Genomic DNA, 24202 nt, shown 5'->3' on the forward strand with positions numbered 1-24202 from the left:
AATGATTGTGATGTACAGCTCGCTATATTTTGGAATGGAGGTTTTGCTACCGAGGTGTGTCACCGCGTGTGTAAAAACGTTAAGAAAGTATTCGAACTGAGAAAACAAGCCTTGTGTATTTATTGTCGTTGTTTTCGTTTTGTGGCTATCTTTTATCCATTTTAGGCTGCAACTGGAAGAATCCGACTGCTTTCACAAACCTTATTCGGTCTCGGCACCTCACCCGATAATAAGTACTTCTAAAGAATGGTATTCCGCCATGTTTTCCTTGTAAAAGAACTGGAGCAACGGACTAATAATTGAGTTTCAAAGCATTGCTACGCAATAAGATCTTGCCCTTGGTATAACTTGGTTATAGTCAACAATTTCTTTTCCGACATGACCAATTTCTCCATTTCCAGAAACTGTAACTGGCTGGATTTGGGAACTGATCGCTTCTGGAGGGTCAAAGTTCATCTTTGACTTTCGTCCATGATCCCCGGGGGGTGGCGGACCGGACAAAGTTCATTTGGTATACTAAAAGTCTGTGTCAGTCCTACCTAATTGCAAAACGTTTCCACGAGGACGCTTCGTGACTTCGTACACTCCTCACGTAATTTCTTCAGGACAGGGTCGACTCTCTGCTGTGCGTTTAGGTTTGCCTCAACGCTCCTTTCCGGACCCGAGGCGTTGCGTGACGTTGGAAAGCGTGCGTGACATTATAGGTAGGTCTTATAGTTTTCGGGGTGGAGTATAACGCTTCGTATTGCATTTAGCCGCTGTTTTTTGTCCTGCTCAATGAAGGTTTGTAGTATGTGAGATTGGCCATATTCTGCTTCTGTACTTGATACTCTGAAAACGTGCTTAGCTGTTGGGACAAAAGGATCGGTAACAAATTATTCACTTTCAAGTTGATAAGTTGGATTGTGTTATGTTTCTTTTGACGTTAGTTCAGGTAAAAGAGATACAACAAGACAACATTCCCTGATTGGTGTCGTAACACATATTGATATCGCAGATGCGAAAATCGTGACCTAGCTACTTTAACAAGAACACGACACAATACCGTGGCTGTATTGCAACGATAAACTGACCATCCTTGAAAATCGGCTTTTCCCAGTTACGAGACATGACAATTGAGCAATGAATATTCTATTCACCTGTACCGAGTCTTGATATCGCGGTCTTGAATGAACCGCCCATTCTGGTGTCACCGTCAGACAGATCCTCAACCGACAAATTCTCGACTGGAATTGGCTGTTGATGACAAAGGGTCATGTTAACAAATAAGTCAGCGAAATGAATGAGTGACCAGCAAAATTTCTTTCCTTAAAACGCGCAAGAAATTCTCGCAGTTTGCGCGTGTTTCTCATGAATTGCGCATGGAGGCCTGGGGGGAAAGAAAAGAGTGCGAAATACTTATTGGATTCTCTTAGACTGCGAGCAGTCTCTCTTTTACTCAAAACTCCGCGGCGAAGAACGCAAAGAAGAACAAAACACAGAAGCGAGCGTAGACTTGCCACAAGTCGACCTTTTCTTAAGCCTTGACTTATTTATCTATCTCGGGCGAGGCGTGAGGATAATCTTTGAGCGACGAAGTCGCGAGGGCGTGCGCTTGCCACGTAAAGGCTGGTTTCCATATGAGGGCAGACGATCGCGGATCGCGGATCGCAAAAAGTTCTGCGATCGTCTGCGATCATATGGAAACACTTCTAGGGGTGGCGAATGGTAAATGCGAGACTTTGCGAGGCGACGAGATTAGCGTTTTTCTTTGCGAGCCCGAGACATTTTAATTTCTTCATTTGCGAGACCGAGACTTTAAAGTGTTTTAAATGCGAACTCAAGACGTTAAGGTTGTAAGATGTTGTGATGTCATTTACCTTTACTTACTTGAAAAAATATATATACAAATCGGTACTTCGTGACTTTCTTAGCCTTGAAAAAAATTGAGACTGCGAGACGCACATAACCGCTAAAAAACGAGACTGCGAGACCCGTGAAATTCGGCGAAAATTTTGAGTTTTTGAAGGACCATTCGCCACCCCTACTTCTGCGATCGTCTGCGATCAATTGCGATCGTGCGATCATATGGAAACCAAAGTTCTGCGATCTGCCATCGAAACATATCCCATAATATTTTGAATTCCGACCCATGATTGAACGCTTCTTAGCAACAAAGCAACCGCTTATTTGTTGTAAATATGGCTGGCGTTGAACAGGGTAACGTTAGTAACGAGAAATTTAGGGAGAAAGTTGCGCGATATGAGTGCGTTTAGCACCGTAACAGTTAAGATTTCAAAGACAAAAACAAAAAGGCTAACTGCTGGGAAAAAATCGGGGAGAAATTTAATTTATTGGGGGCTGAGGCGGAGGTCGAATTCCGCAACATAAGAACTGCGTATAGTCGTTATCTGAAGCGATTGAAAACGCTACCTTCTGGATCGCGGCGAGATGCAGTGCCAAGGGAATTTCAAAATAGGTTGACTAAAAGAAGAAATTAATTTGATTTTCCTGCCAGCACAACGCGCGTATAATTTTGACACTGTCCGTAATGTATGCAACAGTCCGCTCTGCGATCGTTTGCGATCGTCTCCGATTGTATGGAAACAACTCTCTTTGCGATCGTCTGCGATCATCGATTTGCGATCCACGATCCTCTGCGATCGTCTGCGGTCATATGGAAACCAGCCTTAAATCGCGAGTGGTCGACTTGCTTCACTTGCAACGATGTGAATCAGAGCGTAAATTTTTGGCGCGAAAAACATGATTGACATTTCTCACTTTTCATGTGCTCCGCGTGCGATCGTCGCGAAAGAAGAAAATGATTTCCATCAAAACGTTTACGAGTACTGTTCCCTAACTCAAATGAATTTATTTGCCATGTGTACCGTGCAGTATACAGTCAGTAATATTGACGAAAGGCGAAAGCTGTTCCATTGAGTAACGCCTCTTGAAAAGACAAAGCCGTGTTTAAACCGATCGAGGAGGGGGACATTGGGATGTTAGGTTTTGCGGTTTTGGCTATTTTTTAAATCGGTTTTTCGGTTTTTGTGTTAAAAAAACTTCGGTTTTTCGGTTTTGGTGTTCATTGCGGTTTGCGGATTTTTCGTTTTTTAGCATCTGGTTTTCGGTTTTCTTCAAAAATACTAGCGGTGTTTCGGTTTTGGTATCAGATGTGGTTTTTGGTTTTTCCTATTTTGTCCTATTTGGGTTCCGGTTTCTCTTCGATTTGAGAAGCAATTGATCTCGAATAGCCGCGAAACGCCAAAGTTATTGAGAGGAATGCGTGACAAACTGAATGTCACGGTAGGGGATCACGTGTCTCGAATGACGCCCGAGACTTTGACCTAGCAGACCAGGGCGATCATTTGGTCAGTTTCCAACGTGTCTCCCGCCCCAGCAACGGAAGAAGCAATTGTGGATTATAGTGTGTTTTTTACGAGGAGGGAAAAAGCGGCGAGAATTTTCGAAAAAGAAACACGTTTAGATGTAAAGTGAAAGGGGAAGAGAGAAGCCTGCAAAAGCTAAAAGATACTAAAAGATACGAAGGCTTGAGACAAGTCCATGACATTTACAAATACTTCGATAAAATTAGTGTTAGTGTAGATTGCTCTGTATGCCCCACTTGTCACCACTGTATTAGGTTTTTGACGATTTTGTTTGCGGTTTTTGGTTTTGGGCGAATTGTTTTGCGGGTTAGCGGTTTTGGATGATTTTTTTTCTTCGGTTTTAAGGTTTCTAATATACCCCAATGCTCCCCTCATCGAGAATTATTTGTTTCAGTCTAGATTAACCAGCGATCGATTAGCCTGAGTATCAGGCATTTTCTTACTCGCGGGGTAGGAGGAGGAAACACCCCGCAAAGAAAAGCCTGACACAAGGGTCTGTATTGCAGTCTTCCGCCTCCTCATAGCGTGATAAGCGTCAGTGTACGTAACCAATGCAATTAGAATCATTTCCGGCTGTCATGTTTACTTGCATGTACCACAGATTACAATTGAAACGGCGAGAATTTGAGCAAATGATCCAATTTCGACTGTCCATGTTTGTAATGGTTTCCGAGAATATTTGCGCAATTTGCCTCGAAAATTTTCACACAGAGTATGGAAAGCGTGTCGCTAGAGTACCGCTGTTTTCTGAAACTTCGTACAAAGAGTTTTCTATTGTTTTGTATGAAGAACCTGTCACTCTTGTGGAATTATTTCTCGAGTTGAGAATTGTTGTCATTCAAGGTAGTGAAGACGGCAAAAAGTCTGTTTGTAAAAAATGCGCTAGGAAAATAGTGAATTGCTACAGAATGTTCACGGAGTTACGGGAGGCATTAGCGGGTGGTAGGGCACTCGACGAGGCGAAGGAAAGCACTCCACTAACTCCTTCGAGAGTCAGTCCTAGGGGTTCAATTCGTGTTTGAGGCCAGCGATCCCCAACCGGAGTGACGCCAAAGGCGAAGCGGCAAAAAAAAGCACTTGTGAAAATCAAAACTGAAGGGGCTCAGCGAAGACCTTCAAAAAAGAGAACTCTGTTTTCTGGCCCGATACTCTGAGCTCGACGATGAAACAACAAGCTCTGAACAAGCCTGATGAATATCCCGACAGAAAAAAAATTACCATCACACGAAATGCTTTCACCTCAGGTAGTGTGATGTTATGTTGCATTGTTTATTATCCAATCAGCGTAACATCCAGATTTTGGATGTTCGACATAAGCGAATTAAAACGTTTGTGTCGGGCCTTTCTCTGCAATTTTCCCCTACCCCTACCCTCTTGCTAAGAAAGGTCTGATACTCAGGTTAGCGATCGACCAGAAAGCTGCCTGACAAATGCTATAAACTTATGTAGATCTAGCTTGTACCGACAAGAATCCGAATGAACTAAAATAGACGGAATTAGTCGAGGAGAACTTTAATTCTGTAAAGCTCACTTGATTAAATAACGTTGAGAATCGAAGTCGTAACTAACGGCAGAGAATAAATGCACTGTTCCCAAAAGACCTTCATCGATCAACGACTGCTTTCAACACGTTAAATAGGGGAGGCTGAGGAAGAGTTCTGAGGGCAAAGGTTTTGTTAGGAAGTAACAGCCGAAGTTGATTATGCAGGGCAGTGTAGCCGGACTGTGCAGCAACATGTGCAAGGGAGGGGGCCATTTGTTTGGTAGAAATTTCATTCAAAAAGTTAATATCACTTTATATTTCTTGAATATCAAGTGCTACTATAATATTATTAAATTTCCCTTGCACTTAAACAATTCGAATCTTCGGGAGCAAGGACATCCGAGACGGCTGAAACGCACTGTTAAGCCGAAATTGTTCCGGATTTGTGACGAATCCGGAACGTTTTAGTACTGGATTGGTTTGGCCAGTTACACACAAGAGGACGAATCCGAAATAGGAATTTCCCGGTTTGGCCATGTCCCAGGAGATTTTGAATCCGGAATCAGTTCAAGTGGGAATTTGAATACGAAAACTTTTGAATCCGTAGAGTTTTGTCGTTTAAACGATTTTCTTCCGAATCGGGTTATTTTTCCGCCTGCGGTCTTTTGAATTCGTGATATAACCTAAGAGGCGGACTTAGCCTAGTAGTCATATGATGGCGGCCGGTCGCTGTTGCCTCATTCTATTACAGCTCTATTACAGGTGCCGACAATCAATTTTATGATGGCGAAAGTCATATTCCTGAGACAACGACAATGTTTACGTCCTCCACACTTCATCGGAGACGAAGAGGATGGCACGATCGAAGACCTCACCCCGACGGTTTTATATAAAACCCGGTACAAATGCCTAGTGGGACAACATGATGGACAACCATAGCGTGGTCCGCGAGTGCAAAGAAAACTTCAGACTCTCTCACCGTACCCGTAGCCTTCTTTTTGGCGACATTTTGTTGCTTGTTGTCAAGACAGCAGACAACTTGTTAACCATTCATTCATGAATGTCTCCGGAGTTGTCTTCGTGTGGAAATAGTTAGGAATCAGAACACCCTTTCAGTGTAAACGCCTACGAATCCGAATACTCTAAAATTGATGAATCCGGAAACATTTACGAATGCGGGAAAATCTCTTTTAGTGTAAACTACAGTCGACTTCGGATAACTCAACCCTTCAATTTAAATAATATATCAAACACGAGAGACAGTGTTTCATCGGGACATCTAAACACCGAGAAGAGAGTTGAAATACGACGCGCAGCGGAGTATTTTTGACGAAATTCGAGGTGTTTGGATAGCCGTTGAAACATTTTCTTGAGTATTTGATAAAAAAAAGGAGCAAACGGAGAAGTAAAATCTATGGTAATTAAGACCAAACCACCTTCACGGTTGTGATTTTCTTTGTTTTAACTAGACAAATTATTAGTAAGTTTGAGAAGGGAGATTTATCAGGAGTTCGAGTTATCCGGAGTTGAGAACAAATGACTGGAAACGGTGTTTGATGTTTTTCTATTCATGCAGTGTACATTTTAATAAAATTAATAACAGAATAGAGAAGTCCGCGAGTGAAAATAAAACAATACACCTCTAAATTAGTGTATAAATCGGAACGTAACGTAATGTGAAAACTATAACAAAGGAAAGCAGCAGGGAGAAGTTCAGGAACTGTGAACTGTACAGGTTTTTTTTAAAGAGAACAATGTCGGGCTACTTCAAAATAAATATGGCTGTTTTTTGTTTTTTTCAGTACACTGTTTGTTTTAACTTGTCACGTTCTGACAGACATGGTTCGACTTATCGAGGGTAAAATTGTGCAGAAAATGACCGGGAGGTTCGAGTCATCGAGGGCTGGAGTTACCGAAGGTAAAATTACAGTAAATATATGACGAAAATCCAGGGCAAATCGATTTGGTTCGAGTTAGAGCGAGGTTCGAGTCAGGGAGGGTTCGAGTTATTGGGAGTAGATTGTATAAAGCCTTGTCTCAGTAAGGCTTTGCGCTGCATTCCACGGCAGTAGTACGTGACTTACTGAACTGACCTGTCAAATCTGTTGCACATCGCTTTAAGGGACAATGTCGTGAATTGCTCATGCGCAACGTTTCGTTCGAAATGTGAAAAGTTCAGGCGGAATCAGTTTCAAGTTTGAATTCGGCAAATTCAAAACCCGGAATTCAAAATGGCGTCAGAGCCAGTCGTGTTGCGTGAACAAAGGAAAATATTGACTACAATGGATAGCCCATGCCTTGAACACACGGAGAGAAAGCTGTCATAAAAGGGATAATTTGGAAGGATAATTTGCTCGAGCAACGCTCAACACAACATCAAGCGCTTAACCCAACTCTCTTGCAAGAACTTAGACATCAAGTTAGTGTTTGCGCCATACAAGATCAAGAACTTATTTAGTGCCAAAGATGTTATATCTAAATTGCCACGATCCCATGTTATTTACAAATTTTCTTGCGCAGGCTGCAGCGCCTGTTTTGTCAGCGAGACAAACCGACATCTTGTACACGCGTTCGTGAAAATTTAACTATTGTATCTTCTAGTGCTTCATATTCATGTTGTTATTTAGTATTCATATATTCTATGAAAGTTCGCTTTTATATCACAGAGACCAGCGGTTCATTTGTATTTGCAACTGAAGATCGATGGATATTGGTCATCCGAAACATGTTTTGCAAATTTAAAACTGTGTTTTTATCTCAAAGTTATTTCTTGTCTGCCTCTAGTTCGCAAATTTAGTAAAAAAAATCTTTACATTTACTATATTCATATGACGGTTAATTGAAAAGATGTGTGGATCGTGTTGCAATTCGACAGTATTAAAATGGAGTGCAATATGTTACGGCAAGATTTGTAAGATGATTTCGTATTGCGACCGTTAAATCGTTTTTTACTGCAGAATCTGCATTAACGTGGCTGTTAGTAGCAGTATTTAACTAAGAAATCTTTCGAGATATGCTGGAGAAAAAAGCTATTGACACGAAACAATTAGTATTGGTGTATTATGATTACGCTGCGACCGACGGGGCCGGAAAATTAAAATTATTAAACGCAGACTGACCTCAAAATAATTTAGTTTTGAGAACTTTACTTTTTCTTAATACTAAAAGAACACAGTAAGGTTAAATATCGCCACTCAAAAGGAATTTTAAGCCTATATGGAAAAAGAAATCTTGCACCTGAGCAGCCCGTGACACTCGACTGGCCTTTAATTATGCAAGATATATTCGCTTGTCTACGCAGCTTCGTTCAAAACATATTAAAAGCTCTCTGGTTTAGACCTGCATTCGGATTCAGCATTATTGATCGAGGTGGGAAAAGAGACGTCTGTATTACAAGTTGATGATCGACTTACAGAGCTAGAAAGAAAACGAGTTGAACGGGATTGACAACACTTAATTTGTTTTTATAGAACTTGTTTGTTTTTTTTTCTTTTTGTCAACGCCAGTTTTTGACGTCATGTCTAGTTTCATTGCATGCTATTCAGCAATGAAGAGTATTTTCTTTCTTAGCTAATGACATCTTCATTTTTGACCTACTTTACATATCTAAGAAAGTCAGTGCCATCTGCACTTTATCACGTAGCAGACGTAGTCTTGTGGATCCTTTCTGCCTCATTCAGTTTACGACTGAAAATAATTTTTTCGCCTTTATAATTATTGTATTCAGGGATGTGTTAGGATTACATGACGCCACGGAAACATTAAAATTCACAGAATCGACACGGAAAAAGACTGACGAGAAAGTCTTCAGAAAATTCAACAGACTTCCTTTTAATGTTCGGTAAATCGTGTAGTTTTACCACAATCGTGCACAGAGTTCTTGTTTCTTCGAGGAATATCCTCGAAATATCCAGAATACTAAAGGAGCCTTGAAGGTAAGTGAGAGTGTTGTATACATAAACTTTCTGTTTACACGGTATTCGAAGCGGAACCACAGACTATGGTTTTTCGCTCGCTTAATTTAGTGGCTAAAACCTATTGCAATATGTATGCTTTCTCTTTTTCAAGGGTTCAATCTGATCACGCAACATGAGAGGTTCGATCATAGTTAATTCAACCCCAAACGCGAAACAAAAGGCCGTCACTTTGAAGTCTGCTGGGTTTCATAGCCAGTCCCCTCCATTAACTATGGCTCGATTTAATAGATCTTAATACCGAGCAATTTTATTCAAACTTTATCCCAGAGTCATTCGAGTTTGCTTCGCTCGATAACAGCAGAATAATAGAATTCGCTCGCTATAAATATAATCGAGCATAAGACTAACAGTTTTTAGTATAAATCTACTCACGTTCTATCTCGAATGCCGTTCTCTCATTCTTCTGTAGATAGTGAATAAACAAACATAAAACCTTCATTTCAACCCGGTAAGAATTAAAGCTACAAAGCTTGTGTAGCCTAGAAGCATGCGGTCATTCAGAACAGAACAAAATGGCGGCAGCATCTTTGCGTTTTCGAAGTGTAGCTGAAGAGGATTTAGATAAAGTTTTTTAAAAACGACAAGTAGATTTATATTGAAACTGTTAGATTATTCGCTCTCGATTTCTATGCGCGACAGTTGACTCGGGTTGCGCGCTCGTCAGCTATCATGCGATGCAAATCTCTAGCTCATATATGCTAATTTTAGATGTCAGTTGTTATGCATAAAGTTGACAGTCGCTGGTATTGCCAAATGCCATTAAAATTGTGTTGTAGGGTAAAAGACAGAGCTTTGTCTTTTTCGCCGAAAAAAAATCTTGTGACCACTGAACAACAATTTAAGAAATTTGTTTAACAAATGAAGAAGCCTCGACTGTGCTCTGTTCTGCTGTAAAGTACCTAAGAAGCGGTAGAGCATGGCAGAAGTTGCTAGGGCGAAACCCGGCGGGGGCGGGGGGGGGGGGGAAGTACTCCTTTATATGGGCTATATAGGTATGTGCGGCCCCAAAGGTATGGTTTTTCAGCCGTTTTGGTCATAAATAGGGTATAGATTTTAGCTGATTTTGGTCATAAATAGGGTATGGTTTTTGCACTCTAGCCTTCATATGGGTAAGTTTTTAAGAAGAAGCCACTTTTTCACCATTATCGAAAAGAAAAACAACAAAAGCCCTTCACAAATTATGTTCATGGTAACTTAACATTGGTCTGAACTAGGGAACCAATCATAACGCAGGTCTGAAATAGGGTTTGATTTAAGGGTCAGGTCATAAATGGGGTTTCGAATTTTTGGTCAGGTCATAAATAGGGTATGGAATATCGCAGATTTTGGTCATAAATAGGGTAAGGGTTTTGGGAAGCGGGCCGCACATCCCCACTCAATTTTTTGGGAAGTACTTCCCAGGGAGGGGGGGGGGGGGGGGGGGGGCGAAAAACCGTGTTTCGTGTTCTACCGCTTCCTACATACTTAACAACAGAGGACAGCACAGTCGAGGCTTCTTTATTTGTTTTATGATAAAGAAACGTTAATTTCCCCACGTCAGCGTGCATCTCTTCTCTGACGCTAAAGCACACTAAAATAAGCCAATCACAATCCTTGTTAGAACTGTCCAAATAATTTGTTGGCTAACGAGACAAAAGCTGTCAGTCACAAACTGAACTTCAACAAACTTTCGGTTTCGAGTGGCTCTTCGAGAGAAGAACGTTCGCTTTTCAGTTTAATTTCAAAATAAGGATCTAAAATTTTCTTGTCCATTGGGATTCGGCTGCATTGTGGCTCACGTAAACTTTTTCAATGGAAATTACGAATCAAAGAGCTCAAAGATTGAGGATGAAAGTGCAAAATGTTGCATTGAGCTGTGTTTGAAAGGACCTACTGTTATTTACGGCTGGCAGCAAGATTGCCGGCTTGGCAGCGTCAAAGTTGGAAAGACTTAACTGCTCCAACTGGTTCTACTCCGAGTACAGGAGAGAATTACCTCGCCGACGATCATCGGCGAGATAATTCTGTCTGTATAATAAAGGGACGAAAATCTCGACGATCATCATCGGCGAGGTTAATGATCATCAGCGAGATCCATGAAGAGGTACGGACACAACATTTCCTGAGTGATTTCACCGCCGCTCTTGTGTCAGCCAAGCGTGCTCTTGATATCAGAATTAAATTGTTTGGTGAAGAACATCCAAAGACCGCTGACAGCTACCATTCAGTAGGAGTTACACAACATTTCCTGAGTGACTACACCACCGCTCTTGGGTCAAAGAAGCGTAGTAGATTAGCAGCCATGTTGGCCTAGGAATAGAGGGCGGTGAAGGAGAAGAGAAAAGTTTTCCGTCTTCTTTTTTTCCCTCTTACTCCAGCTGTTACCCGTCTTGTGGCCTAACCCCAACTACCAGGTCACCTTTTTGTGTCTATGCAAGCCTCTTGCGAGTTTGAATTGAAAATGATGGTCGCTTGATCAAAATGCACCTGTTCACGTTAACTCTAGGAATCCTGCATATTGAATTTATCGGTCATCGCCAGATATTGCGGATAGTTAAAGAAAATAACATTTTGCGTACTGTTAAGGCTCTAAAATATTCCCTTGAAACCTCAAAAGCAAAAATCATTCAGATATTAGGTCGTTCGATCCGAAGCCTATAGGCTTGTGTTTAGATTCAGACTTACGTCCTAAATCCCCACGGAGATTTCTTTTGTATTATATACGTCATTGCAGTTTGTTCAGATATTTGTCCGTGGACATTATCTGTTCCAAGAAGCGAACAGTTTTCCGAGAGCGTGGCTCGAGAAAACCTCTGAGCTTTGGGGAATAGATAATGTCCAAGGACAAAAATCCGAGCATATCTTTCGGCCAAATGAGGACTACTGTATTTATTATCCTTCAAATATTTTTTCGCAATACGCGCATTTTTGAAAATTGGGGAATGTCACTCGGATATTCCCAGTTTTAGTTGGGGCATATTCAGTGGGAGGCGCGGTGGCCTCATGGTTAGTGCGCTCGTCTCCGGATCGAGCGGTCCGGGTTCGAGCCCTGGCCGGGGACATTGTGTTGTGTTCTTGGGCAAGACACTTTACTCTCACAGTGCCTCTCTCCACCCAGGTGTATAAATGGGCACCGACGAACTTAATGCTGAGGGTAACCCTGCGATGGACTAGCATCCCATCCAGGGGAGAGTAGAAATACTCCTAGCCGCTTCATGCTACAGAAACCGGGATAAGCTCCGGCCTGATAGGCCACTTGGCTCGCATGCAGACTTTATATTCAGTCACGTGACGTGTTTAGACCAAACGCACGCGAGCAAAAATATTTGCTGGATTATAATTTGTTAATATCTTTTAAATAAAAGTTTCAAATCGGCGTGTCATACACCATTTTGCTAATGCCAACTCCAGTCCCTTCTGAGGGCAAATTAATGAAGCCATTTTTGGCAGAGTGATCACTTCTTGCCCCCACAAGGGAATGGAACTAGGAAATATTTGCATTTGAAAAATGGCCTATTTGACTGAGGGCCAATGACTTGTGCCCGGATCGGTTGATTTTAAAATGACAAAAGGCTTGTGACAGTAGTTTACACAGGCGCTGGGATTTGTCCATCTTATGCTTCGGCAAACTGTAGACGAGACCACTGATAAGATTAAGGCGCAACATAACAAACGCATGCACGCATGCATGAAGCAGCTGTTCAAGTCGATCATTTGATAGAGATTTTTGTGGAGCCAGAGTGGCTTAGTGGTTAGGCCGCACGCTGCACGCCGAATCAAGGGGTGCGGTGTTGGTGCGATGCCGGTACGGTGCTTGTACGGTAAATAGGTGTCAGCGAATTGTTGGGGTAACCTAATAGAATACTATTATTCGCTTCCCCACGAAGATCCAGTCAGTAAATAAAATCCCTCTCGTTTAGACTTCATTTTGCATTCAGCGTCATTGATCGGGGTGGGAAAAGAGACGTCAGTATCAGTTTCACAAGGTGATGGTCGACTTGCCGAGGCAAAACAGAAAACTAGTTGAGCGGGATTGTTTTTATAGAGCTTGCTTCCTTTTTTTTGACGTCACTTTTGTTTTCATTGCCGTTTTGCACTGAAGAATATTTTCTTCTTTTTTCGTTAATGACATCTTTATTTTAGACTTACTTTGCATGTATATCTAAGAAAGTCAGATCAGGGCCGTCTAAACTTTATCACGTAGTCTTGTGGATCCATTTAAACAAACTACTACTGCCTCATTCAGTCTACGACAATGACTTTGCGACCTTTAAAATAATATTCTCGGATGTGCTACAGTAGGCGTTTGTCATGCCACAGGATTAAATTCCCAGAAAAGGAGTTACTAAAAAGGTTATTCAGTAGGAATAATCCAACATACTTCCTTTTAATATTCGGTAAATTGTTTCAAAATCGTGCACAGAGTTTTCGTTTCTGCAAGGAATATCATCGAGATATCCAGAATACTGAAGGTAAGTGAAAGAGTTATAACTTGTTGTTTACAAGTTATTCGAAACGGAATCACAGACTATAGATATTGTTTCGCTCGCTCAATTCAGTGGCTAAAACCTATTGAAATATAAGCTTTTCTTTTCCAAGGGTTCCATCTGATCAGACAACATAAAAGGTTCGATTTAATACCTAGTAATTTTAGTGAAACTTCATTGCAAAGTCAGTCGGTTTTGTTCCGCTTGATAACAGCAGAATAAAAGCACTCGCTCGCTATATATAAATATAAGAGCTAACAACTTTTAGAAAAAATCTATTAGCGTTCTACGCCGTTCTCTTACTGGCTACCCTACTCATTATCTATTCTGTTGCAGATAGTGAGTAGCCTCAGTGTGCATGTGCGGTTGTTAACAAATGGCGGCCGAGCGCATCTTTGCTTTTTCCAAGTGTCTGTGAAGAGGATTAATTAAATAAAGTTTTGAACGACTTGTAGATTTATACCAAAAGCAATCAGATTATTCGCTCTCGATTTCTATCGCGTGATAGTACAGTTGACTCGATTGCCCTCGTCAACTATCACGCGATAAAAATCTCGCACTCATAGTCTATTTGATAAGTCTTTGTTATGCATAAAGTTGTGACAGTTGCTAGTATTGTGAAACGCCATTAACATCGTGTTACAGGGTAAAATTAAGACAGCTTTGTCTATTTTGCTAAGAAAAGTGCATCAAGGACCAGAAAAATCTTGTCACGACTGAACACAAGAGATTATGAGCCTGATCATATTTTCTTGCTGAATAACAGTTATACAAAATTGTATACAAGTAAGGAGTGGTTTAATTCTATGCTCATTAAGACTTTCCGCTACATTCCACGGTACTGGAGCGTGACTTCCTTAACTGAGGCGTCAAATCTGTCGCACGTCGCTTTAAGATCAAGAAGGGGTCTTTAATTATGTAAGATTCAGCTATATTCACTGAATCCCTACGAAGATTCGTCCAGTACATAAAAGTTCTCTTGTTTAGACTTAATTTTGCATTCAGCATCATTGATCGGGGTGGGAAAAGTTTCACAAGGTGATGATCGACTTGCATGGCAAGAAAGAACGAACTGAATTGGATCGACAACACATAACTTCGTCTCTTTCAACCCAAATTTTTGACGTCACGTTTGGTTTTCATTACTGTTTTGCACTGAAGAATATTTTCTTCACCTTTAGACTTACTTTACATATCTAAGAAATTCAGTGTCATCTGCACTTTATCGCGTAGTCTTGTGGATCCATTTTAGACAAACTATTGCTGCCTCATTCAGTCTACGAGAATGACTTTTTGACCTTTATAATTATAGTCTCGGATATGTTTGTCATGCCACGGGATTTTTAAATGGTTTCATACTTAGTGTAAAAAACTGCCGGAAAAAAGGTTAATCTGACCCAATGCCAGGCTTGCCATGGCATTCGAAGTGAGTCACACAATTACACAAAAGCAAATACATGACTGACATGACAGCTTTCAAGGCTAAGGCCACGTTCATCAAACTCTGTAAGGCAATCTCTTAGGCTAGGTATTGTCAGTGAAAACGGAGCCCAGAGTAAGTCATTTAACCCACTTTACTTTTTTCACTTCACCATTATAAGCTGCACATGAACATTTTTGGCTGCTTAGACTGAGTAAGTACTTCAAGAACTACAAGAACGTTTATGTTTCTTTCTACAAGAAGGTTTATGTTACTTTTTATAATGCTGTCCAACGGCAGCACCGTTTCAGGATATGAATTAACACGTACCTGTTAGCATGAACAGTGAACACAATTGGGACAAAAGAAATATTTTCACCGCCATTCCAGATGAACACCGAAGACTTCTAGATCTGCAGAATGCTCACAACAGGAAGAGTTCCTAAAATATATAACTTCCTTTGTTGTCGCTGCCAATATTGCTTTAATTATACGCAAAAGCATCAGATTGGTCGCCATCTTAATGAAGAATTTATTTCTTCCCAAGTTCGATCACGATTGGTTTGTTTCTTCTGAAATCCGGTCATTTATTTGTGCTAACAGCATTAAACTTCCCTGACGTAAACTGGTAACTCTAAGGCTCATGGAATATCTCGAGAAAACACCTCGAAGCAGTAACTGACATGCCCGCATGTACGGTAAAATTTGAGATAAGAAAACTGCCTGGCAGATGATTACAAATGGCACACAGTTGCCTTTATGATATAAATACGACAAATCCTAGTTTGCGACAGCCCTGGGAATCTCTGCTACTGTCACTAATCAACTGCATAACTCGTGGGTTTTTTGATTTGAAAAGCGAGAGAAACACCTGTTTTCACGCGGTTTTAGCTTTGACAAGAAAGTTGAGGTAATACTGGCATTTTTTAAAGTTTTAAACTCAGCCTTTCACCTAAAGCACACTTACTAAAACAATTGCTCGTTAACTAGCATCATTATCCATCGAGAAACAAGCTACTAACACACAAAACCTTGGGACGATTTTTGACTAGACGTGTCAACTACGGTTGTTTATTCAAAACTCTGTTGACCATCGATTAACTAAGGACTGTGCTTTTCGTATGGTAACAGCTTCCAGCACTTCATGTCATTACTTCTGCTTTGACGGATTACTACTAACTACTACTGCCACTCATTTTCAGATAGCAATGATATAATCCAGTGAACATACCCTTATTTTGAACTCTAATCGTATCTTAAACAGAATTCTTGATCGTGTCGCGTAATCGGTGCGCGATAAGGTTGGTGTCCAATTACAGGCATCCAATCTCAACCTTTCGTAAATGGATACCTTCGCCATTCGCATGTCAATTACGTGAGTTTTTAATGGTTTCCTTCTGGATGTTCCCTACAGTTTTTACAACTTATGGAAAACACTACTGACCTTTTTGCACAAAAGAAGTTGTCGAATTTTGTTTTTGATTCGATTAATTAGTAATCAGACCCCGTGTTTTACAATTCGGGGAGAAATAGTGGTCGTAATTACTCGCCCGATTATTCCCTGAATTGTACTCCTCTCGGTCCAATTACTTTTACTTATTGCTTATAGCTTAAAAACAAGTGTGGTGATTTTCTTTCTTCGTCGTTGAACTGTAATCAGCTGTCAGGATTCAGCTTGTAACACAGTTAAAAAAAAATTGTGATAGCGGATTCATGCAGAGAAATGACTGTGAACCCTCTCCCAGAATATTTTTTAAACTTAGAAAACAGTTGCATTTTAGCATGCTTGTCACAAGTTGACAATAAAAATGGTTACAGGACTCGTTTTTGAGTCAAAAACCCATTAAGCTAAAATTAGCGGTGAGCATGAACCGACATCACTAAAAGAAATCGCAGCAAAGAAGAAGCATGAAAAATGCCGAAAACACTCATGAGCCATGAGGGTTTTCGGCATGAACTCGATATTGCCTCGTTGAAATATTCTCGAGACACATTTTTCCTGTTATTGCACAGGTACTTGTAGTCCACTCCAACGATTACATATTGATAATAGTTGGCATGGAATGAGGGGGAACTATCAGTCCCTAGGCCCTTAAGAGAAACACTCTACTGGTGGATTGCACCAATCCCGAGAGATTCAAATGACAGAGGACTGGTGGCTGTGTAGGGTGACAAAAATAAAGGAGGCCAGTAAGAGGTTTTTTTTTGTTAATGTCATCTAATATGATGTTTGCTGCTTTTAGGAAGTCGCTTACTAAACCAGACTACATTATGTGTTATCGACCAAGCATGAGGTCAAGAACACTGAATGTTGATGTCGCTTAATTCTTTCTTCGTGTTTATGGACCGAGACGTAGTGACCATCTATATATAAACACGCAAAAAGCGAAGGACATCTCATATAAGGCGGACATATTTTGCTCCTCCTTCCTTTGTGCATATTTATTCTGTTACATCTTTCATTAACGTTTCAAAGCTAACCCGCCCACCCATCCCCCAGAATGACGCCGTGTTATACCTCACACGCACATGAATATACCGCTGTCCAGTTGTGAACAACACCCATTTTAAGCTCTCCATATCTCATTGCTTTATAATCATGTGCCGAGTTTGAGGTTCTTAGAATATTCCACTAGTTAAAAGAAACAACAGCTACTATTTTATACTAAGTATTGAATACTTAGAATTTAAATTTAAGAGCCCTGAAGGAGATTAGTTTTGCTAGCTGAAACATTAGCCTATAAATTTCGTCTTTTTGCTGTGGTTTTATTCCTCCTCAACCGGACTCTGGCATCTTAATCAGTTCTCATGGTAACGTGTTCACACCTTTAAGTGTGGTTAGTGGTTCTATTCAGAATGGCAGTCACAGGCAATACATGATCAAGGCTCTGATTTCTTGTGATTATTTAGTTGTTATTATATAGCTTGCGTTTGTAGCAGATATAACGCGCGCTCTGATTGTCTAATTCTAAGGCATTATATATTCTCCTGTAAGAGAATGGAGAATGCCACATCACGAAAGAGAAAAAAAACTTAAAACTAGAAAATAGTTTAAAAGAAAATTATTGAAGGGGAAAAATTATTTGTAAAAGAAGCTGGGATATCATTTTATTGCTTGCAAAGTTGGAAAATGGTTACACAATGTTTGTAAGAATTTGCTTGCATTTAAGAGTGTTATTTAAAATTAATCATGGCACATCGAAATTGTTGTCATAGCCTGTCAGTATCGCGGAGTGAAGGCCACACGTTAAATATTGATAGAGAAAAACAGTATATATCTAAGTCTTTTAACACCGATGTTATTACTTTTTCTTTCATGAGCGTAGATTTAATTACTCTCGCGCACAATTACAACTATTCTCTATAATCGTTTACGTTTCTAGGGTGCAAATACAACAATCATGCGTCATATTAATCATGAAACACTTTATCGAATCTTTATGGAGATAACCCAATACGATTGATGCATGTACTCGGCTTATAACAAGAAAGATATAATTGGTCAGTTGAGACATGAAATTTTTATTCAGGATGTAACTAGGTCAGTACTTCCGCACTAACAAGTAGTTATTAGTAATTGATGTGTTTGGTCAATAAATTGTTCCTCCTCAATGTAGCGCTCAAGGATCATTTACTTTGCAGAGAAATTTTGTGGTCGGTTTCATTTTTAGATCCAGATGAATAGCAAGTTCGAGTGAGGAAGATTCAGTTTCAAGGTATGTTACTTTTTTTCTGATCTGATCACAAGTTAAGGTTTAAATAAAATTTCCATACGGGTTAATCATTTCTTTAAATGAATCGTTCATGGGAATCAAACGGCCTTTCGCATTTATAACTCATCAATAAACGCTACAAAATATTTTGAAGGTGAAGGACAAATAGACAGAATGCCGCACCGAAGAGCTAGTAATACGAAATCACTTTAAAATAAATTTCTTTCATTGAAGTTCAGTCTAAAGCAGACCTTGGTCACGAAATACAGGCCAAGTAACTAAGATTTCTCTAAATTTCTATTAATACATATTCGGTAAATGAGAGCCAATATTTGGCAGCTTATTGCTCCTGAGATTTTACGTTTTACAGCACATCCATGAAACAATGAACTTTCATCTTTTGGGCCTATGTCACGACTGAGAGTTTTTCGCGTTGAGCAAGCGAGCTTTAAATGATGCCAAATAAGATAACCGTGAAACTGATCAAGTTTTTTGATCAGAGTGTTTTAAAAGTAACAATTTTCCTTCGCTCTTGGATCTTCTTCTATTCGGATAAAAAACCGATTACAGTATTTTTTTCTTTTAAATTATTGAAGAGCTCTTTGAAATAACCGAAACAATGAAACGATTACGAAAAACACCGTCGCAGCTGGGAGACGATTGGAATCGAAGCTTATTATGCAATAGAGTACGGTAAAAACCTGCGTGGAAGAACCTACATTTTTTGAAGTCTGGCAAAACAGGTTCTGGTATTATAGAATAGTTATTGGCTATTTAGGCTAAGTGGGTTCTTAATTAGGTTCTTAATTTCTAAGAAGGAGATATGGTTGTTGATTACCAAAAAAAATTAAATAATTTTGGGTTTGGTACTTTAATATACAGTATTTATTCAAAACTGAATTATGATAAGCCTAACACAACTCGTTACGGAATGCATATCTAGTATTGTGTCTATAACAAGAGTTTATAATTCAACTGTAATCCATATATAAGAACCTTCTTGATCTTAAGCTTGCTTAGTTAAACATGTTCTTACTTTTTTTTTGGTATTGGAATGGCAAATTTCTACCAGCAGGGTCTTAAAACACTAGGTTCTTACACACAGATTGCTACCGCGTAACACACGCAGAAGATGATTTTAATTAAAAACTAAGTTGTTTGCCCACTTTTACTTTCAGGCAAAAATACGTTAAACTCTCAAAGCCCTAATAGTTAAACATTGTGTTGTTTAGGGTTATTCTGGCCACTATAAGGTTTATCACCAAAAATCTAAAGAAACAACAGGTATTACTGAAGAGTATGAGAAAATGAATGAACATATTTTCATGTACTCGGACAATCAGTCACCATGAGACATTCTGGCAGTTTTTCCCGTATTAAAGTATGGTGAAATATATTTTTTTGTTCTGAAGGAGAAACTTCAGGACTGCACCAACAGGACAGAAAATCTGATGCGTTTCCTGTCTCATTGTATGAGGTTATTTTGAACAATTTTAATTAACCATTTAGTACTGATGGGACCTTTTCCTCCTGTGGACAGTTTTGCAAACGCTTCGCGAATTCAGCTGAAATGGCAGTGAAGTCTGGTGTCGTAGTTCTATTATATTTGCTGTTCTTGATATCAGGTAACTTATTTAGTGATATTACGTTTTTAATGATGTCTGCTTAAAATTAAATTCGTCTTGTCGTTCAAGTCAGCAACATAGTACTTCTCTCACAAAGTACAAACAAATGGGAAAGTTGAAATGCTTCTGCGAACCCGATACATCGATTCATGTGTCCTGTATAAATTGACAAACTATATACTAGAAAAGACCTGATGATCTCTTGATATACATATCAAACGAACGATTGAATCACACCTTCTCAAGTAAAATGTATAACAAAATTCATACAAAGTTAAGAGATGGAAGTTTACGTGATCGTGTTCGTTAGCAGATATAAAAGAGACAAAGATGATTTCGAATTCTCACAAGCAAAAATCAGTCTCAACAACTCCAAGCGTTCTCCACTAATTAGAAATTTGGCGTTGCACTTGTCTAAGATAACGCTACAGTTTTACAATTGTTACGCTGTTTTTGCCTCTCTAAAATTACTGAAATAGATCCAAGCCTTGAACATCTTTCAAAAACAACTGTAAAACCAGTGCTTGTTATAACTGAGCTTTTTCATGATTGTTATTAGTCGTGACTGTCTTTTCCTTTCACTGTGGTTGTGAACTCACTTTATTTAAGATATGCAAAATTTAAATTAATGATTGGTTTGCTGGTTAGTTATCTGATAAACTTTGTATATATATTTATTAACTAAGACAGCGTCCATACTACGCCGGAGAAATTTGAAAAAGGAGCTTTATTACTACGGTTAGATCTACCGTCCACATTTATCCGTCACCAAAACGGAGCTTTTCGAAAACGCTCTTCAAACCGGGAGAGTTTGAAAACGCTGGCTTTTCGTCTTTGTGTAGACGGAAAACTTGTGATTTCCCTGACCGAGTTTTCCTCAAACACAAATCAAAATGACCGATGCTTGTTGCATTTTTAAATTTGACCGGCGTAGTGTGGACGGAAAACATTTGATGCATTTCCATAGTGAAATTAATCTCCGTTTTCAAATTGCTCCGGCGTATTGTGGAGTTTCTCTTTTTCCTGTTTTACCCAATACAGGTAATGTATTAATTAATACGAATTTCTCTAACGTCTTTAATTTCAGATGCAGAGTCTTGCCCTGACCAAAATTTAACAGACTGGGCCGGTTCATTTCAGCCTTCAAGCTACCCATCGAAGTACGCACCAAATTTGGACTGCTATTGGCTGATTCAAGTGTCAGATGGAAATCTTATTGAAATCAACTTTCAAGATTTTGCGGTAACTGACAATGCAATTTATGTTTCTTGGTTTCTAAACCGCTTTCTTGATGATTTCTTCTATCGTTCCAATTTGTAACTCTTTTCTTTTATCTTCCAGATGGACGGTGATACGGTATGCATCCATTTTCTGTAGTTCCTCCTATTTTCGTTTAGTTGTTTTTTCATAACCACACAAAGACAAGAAAACTCTGTCAAGGAGCAATGCGGCCATGTATTTCAAGTAGTGTCACATTTTTTGCTCACTTTTTCTCTTCGTTTCGAAATTACACTATCGTGAGCAGGGAAAGTATTTTTCTTCTTCTGCTTCATTAACAGGTGGATAATTGCCCTAATGACTATGTGGAGGTTCTGGAAGGTTCTTATGGAAGCACCGATTCTATAAAGCGTGTTTGTGGCGCGAATCTACCATTTGAAGATGAGTATCGCGTGGTTCGTTCAAAAGGTAGCTCGCTTCTCGTGCACATGCACACAGACGATGCCAACCAAAACCGAGGATTTGCAGCAAACCATCAAGGTGTGTAAAACTTGATCTCCAACATTTTTTTATTTGTTTCCCTGGGTACTTGGTATTACGATACATTGACTAAATGAAATATTTGCCATTTTTGAACTCGTGAATTGTGGTAGCAGTGGGATTATGCAACTGAGGGTTTGGTCAATGATCTGTTAACTTTTCGCAATTCCGCTGTTTTGCGGGCGCATATATCGTTTGACATCTGCAGGACAACGTGTCACGTACATGCAACTGCCAGGGTTGTAGTAAAATGGAACTGTTAGTTTAAATAACTCAAGTTAAATGGTTAAAACTTCTGGTTGATTTGTCGATAAGGGGAAGTGTTAATGGCAGCTTGCAACTGTTAGTTCAAATAACTCAGATTACTTGTGTGTTAAAGTTTTCGGTTCATTTGTGGGTCGGGGAAAGTGTTACTCAAGTGATTGAGGCGCACGTCATACAACGCTGACGTAGATGCTACAAAAGGCTTAATTTAAGTCACGAAAAGGTCTTCTATATATCTGTCACTTAAATTACTGCGACGGTAAAACTTTTTTAACTAACCCTATGAAGTCCGAATAAAAGAACTTTGTCGGAATCTATCGGAATCATTATTTTCATTATTTTCTTAAAACATGAGTGTTGTTTTATGAAAAGGGTAATCCTATATTGCTCAAAGATTAACTCATATCAATCATCATTCACTGCAAAATTCACGAGTTTGCTTATGGAACACTTTGATATTATACTCGTAGTTTTTGTGGCCGACACAACTCGCGCTCTGTTAGCTATTTTTAAGGCGGGATTCTACCGTAATACTCGAGTTATTGTTTGTCTTTCCTAAAAAAGCTAGAGGGAATTCGAAACCATTGCGTTTTTTTTATCAAACCTGTAACAGCATAAGTAGGTGACAATGAACGCACTGGGAGTGGGGCTGGGAAGTAGATTGAACAGATATCCATTGATGCGAGACGAATTTTTAACGTTAGTTCATTGGCCAATCAATTGCCACACAAATTGCTACTTATCAACCTCGAACGTTCGGTCTTTAAGAGAAGATCTCAGACTTCGGTCTTGATGATTTTGTTTTCTCTAGCCTGTCATATATACTGTCAAATTCGGAGAAAACTCAAAGTTTGCAATGGAACAGCATCATTCTCAGCAGAAGGCTAAAAACAGTTTTCATCGCCGCCGATACGTAATAGTTAAGGACAAATTTAGGAATCAAGAAAAAAGGCTATTTTTTCTGCAAAAATAACTGGATATGTATTTGTTTATCCAGGTATTTGTAAAGTGACATTTTCGACAGTGTCAGGAACCATCATGTCTCCAAATCATCCTGACAAATATCCAAACAGTGTGATGTGTGAGTGGATCATTGATCTGGGTCCAGGATATGATATTACTCTGACTTTCCATAAGTTTAATTTGGAAAAGAAAGATGACTGTCCATGGGATTGGCTGACGGTACAGGCCGGAAACACTCCAGATTCCCCGGTAGTAATTAAAGTGTGTGGTGATGTACTTCCTCCTGATATAAAAACTAGTGGACCAATGAGGATCTACTTCCAGACAGACAATGACAACGAGTTTGAAGGGTTCCACATGACCTGGGTAGCCGAGGGTGAGAGAAAATGAGTAGACGTATCACTAAATGAACGCGTAAAGTATGAAATTTGTGATATGTTTGTGATGCGATCTTAGCATCAAAGACCACAACGGAGAAAAATACGAGTTTCAAAGCATATCACATGCATTATCACGCGTGTAGTATTCACAAATCAGTTCCAAACTTTATTATACTAGAAAACTGTAATTATTATATTTGTTCATTTCAATCTTTTAAGAGATATTTTAACTTTTTTATTATTGTTATTTTAAGAAATATATCAAACACGAATTCTGTGTTTGACGACATTTCCAAACACCGAAAAGTGAGGATGCGACGCGTAGCAGAGAATTTTTGACGATCTTCGAGGTGTTAGGAAATGTGCTTAACTGTCTTGAGCGTTTGATATTTCTTCTCAGTCGACACTAAAATTAAGGAGAAAACGAAGAAATAAAGTCTTAAAAATCTACGTTGATTCTGCCGTAATGCTCGAGCACGATCAGATATATATCTAAACACCGTTATGTTCATGATTGCCGTTGTTTAAATTTGATGAATTATTGATGAGTTTGAGAATTGACTGTCCACATCATTTTTTAAGATCAAAACGAGTGCAATAAACCTGAAACCTGCCATTCAAATGCCACGTGTGCCAACACAGATGGTTCATATCAGTGCACGTGTATGCTGAGTTACACTGGAGACGGCAAAACCTGTCAGTATTATAAAGGCAAGTATTGCACAAAACCTGTCGAATCCCAAATATTGTAAACATCGGGAGAATATAAATAAATAAATTCGGAT

The 24202-nt window shown here is 39.5% G+C and overlaps 2 protein-coding genes across 3 annotated transcripts in view; both read left to right on the forward strand.

The window, feature by feature from the left end:
* LOC149102779 (uncharacterized) overlaps positions 1–16604 on the forward strand; it is a 108104-nt gene extending 91500 nt beyond the window's left edge. The window contains exon 6 of the mRNA XM_089273376.1: positions 10912–16604. Within this exon, the coding sequence (XP_089129502.1) occupies positions 10912–11121 (210 nt within the window). The 3' untranslated portion in view covers positions 11122–16604. The remainder of the gene's footprint in view (positions 1–10911) is intronic.
* Positions 8175–24202, forward strand: part of LOC110060741 (uncharacterized) — a 43191-nt gene continuing 27163 nt past the window's right edge. Inside the window, exons 1-8 of one of the 2 annotated variants that reach the window (XM_089273608.1) lie at positions 8175–8786; positions 18357–18430; positions 19968–20052; positions 21140–21294; positions 21394–21408; positions 21612–21810; positions 23072–23413; positions 24000–24128. In XM_089273608.1, the coding sequence (XP_089129734.1) occupies positions 19998–20052; positions 21140–21294; positions 21394–21408; positions 21612–21810; positions 23072–23413; positions 24000–24128 (895 nt within the window). In that variant the 5' untranslated portion in view covers positions 8175–8786; positions 18357–18430; positions 19968–19997. The remainder of the gene's footprint in view (positions 8787–18356; positions 18431–19967; positions 20053–21139; positions 21295–21393; positions 21409–21611; positions 21811–23071; positions 23414–23999; positions 24129–24202) is intronic. The other variant, XM_089273607.1, reaches the window with a different exon arrangement.

Source organism: Orbicella faveolata, unplaced genomic scaffold (genome assembly GCF_042242905.1).
Source record: "Orbicella faveolata isolate gen_17 unplaced genomic scaffold, um_ofav_v1 contig_35, whole genome shotgun sequence".
In the NCBI taxonomy this organism is placed as follows: Eukaryota; Metazoa; Cnidaria; class Anthozoa; order Scleractinia; family Merulinidae; genus Orbicella; species Orbicella faveolata.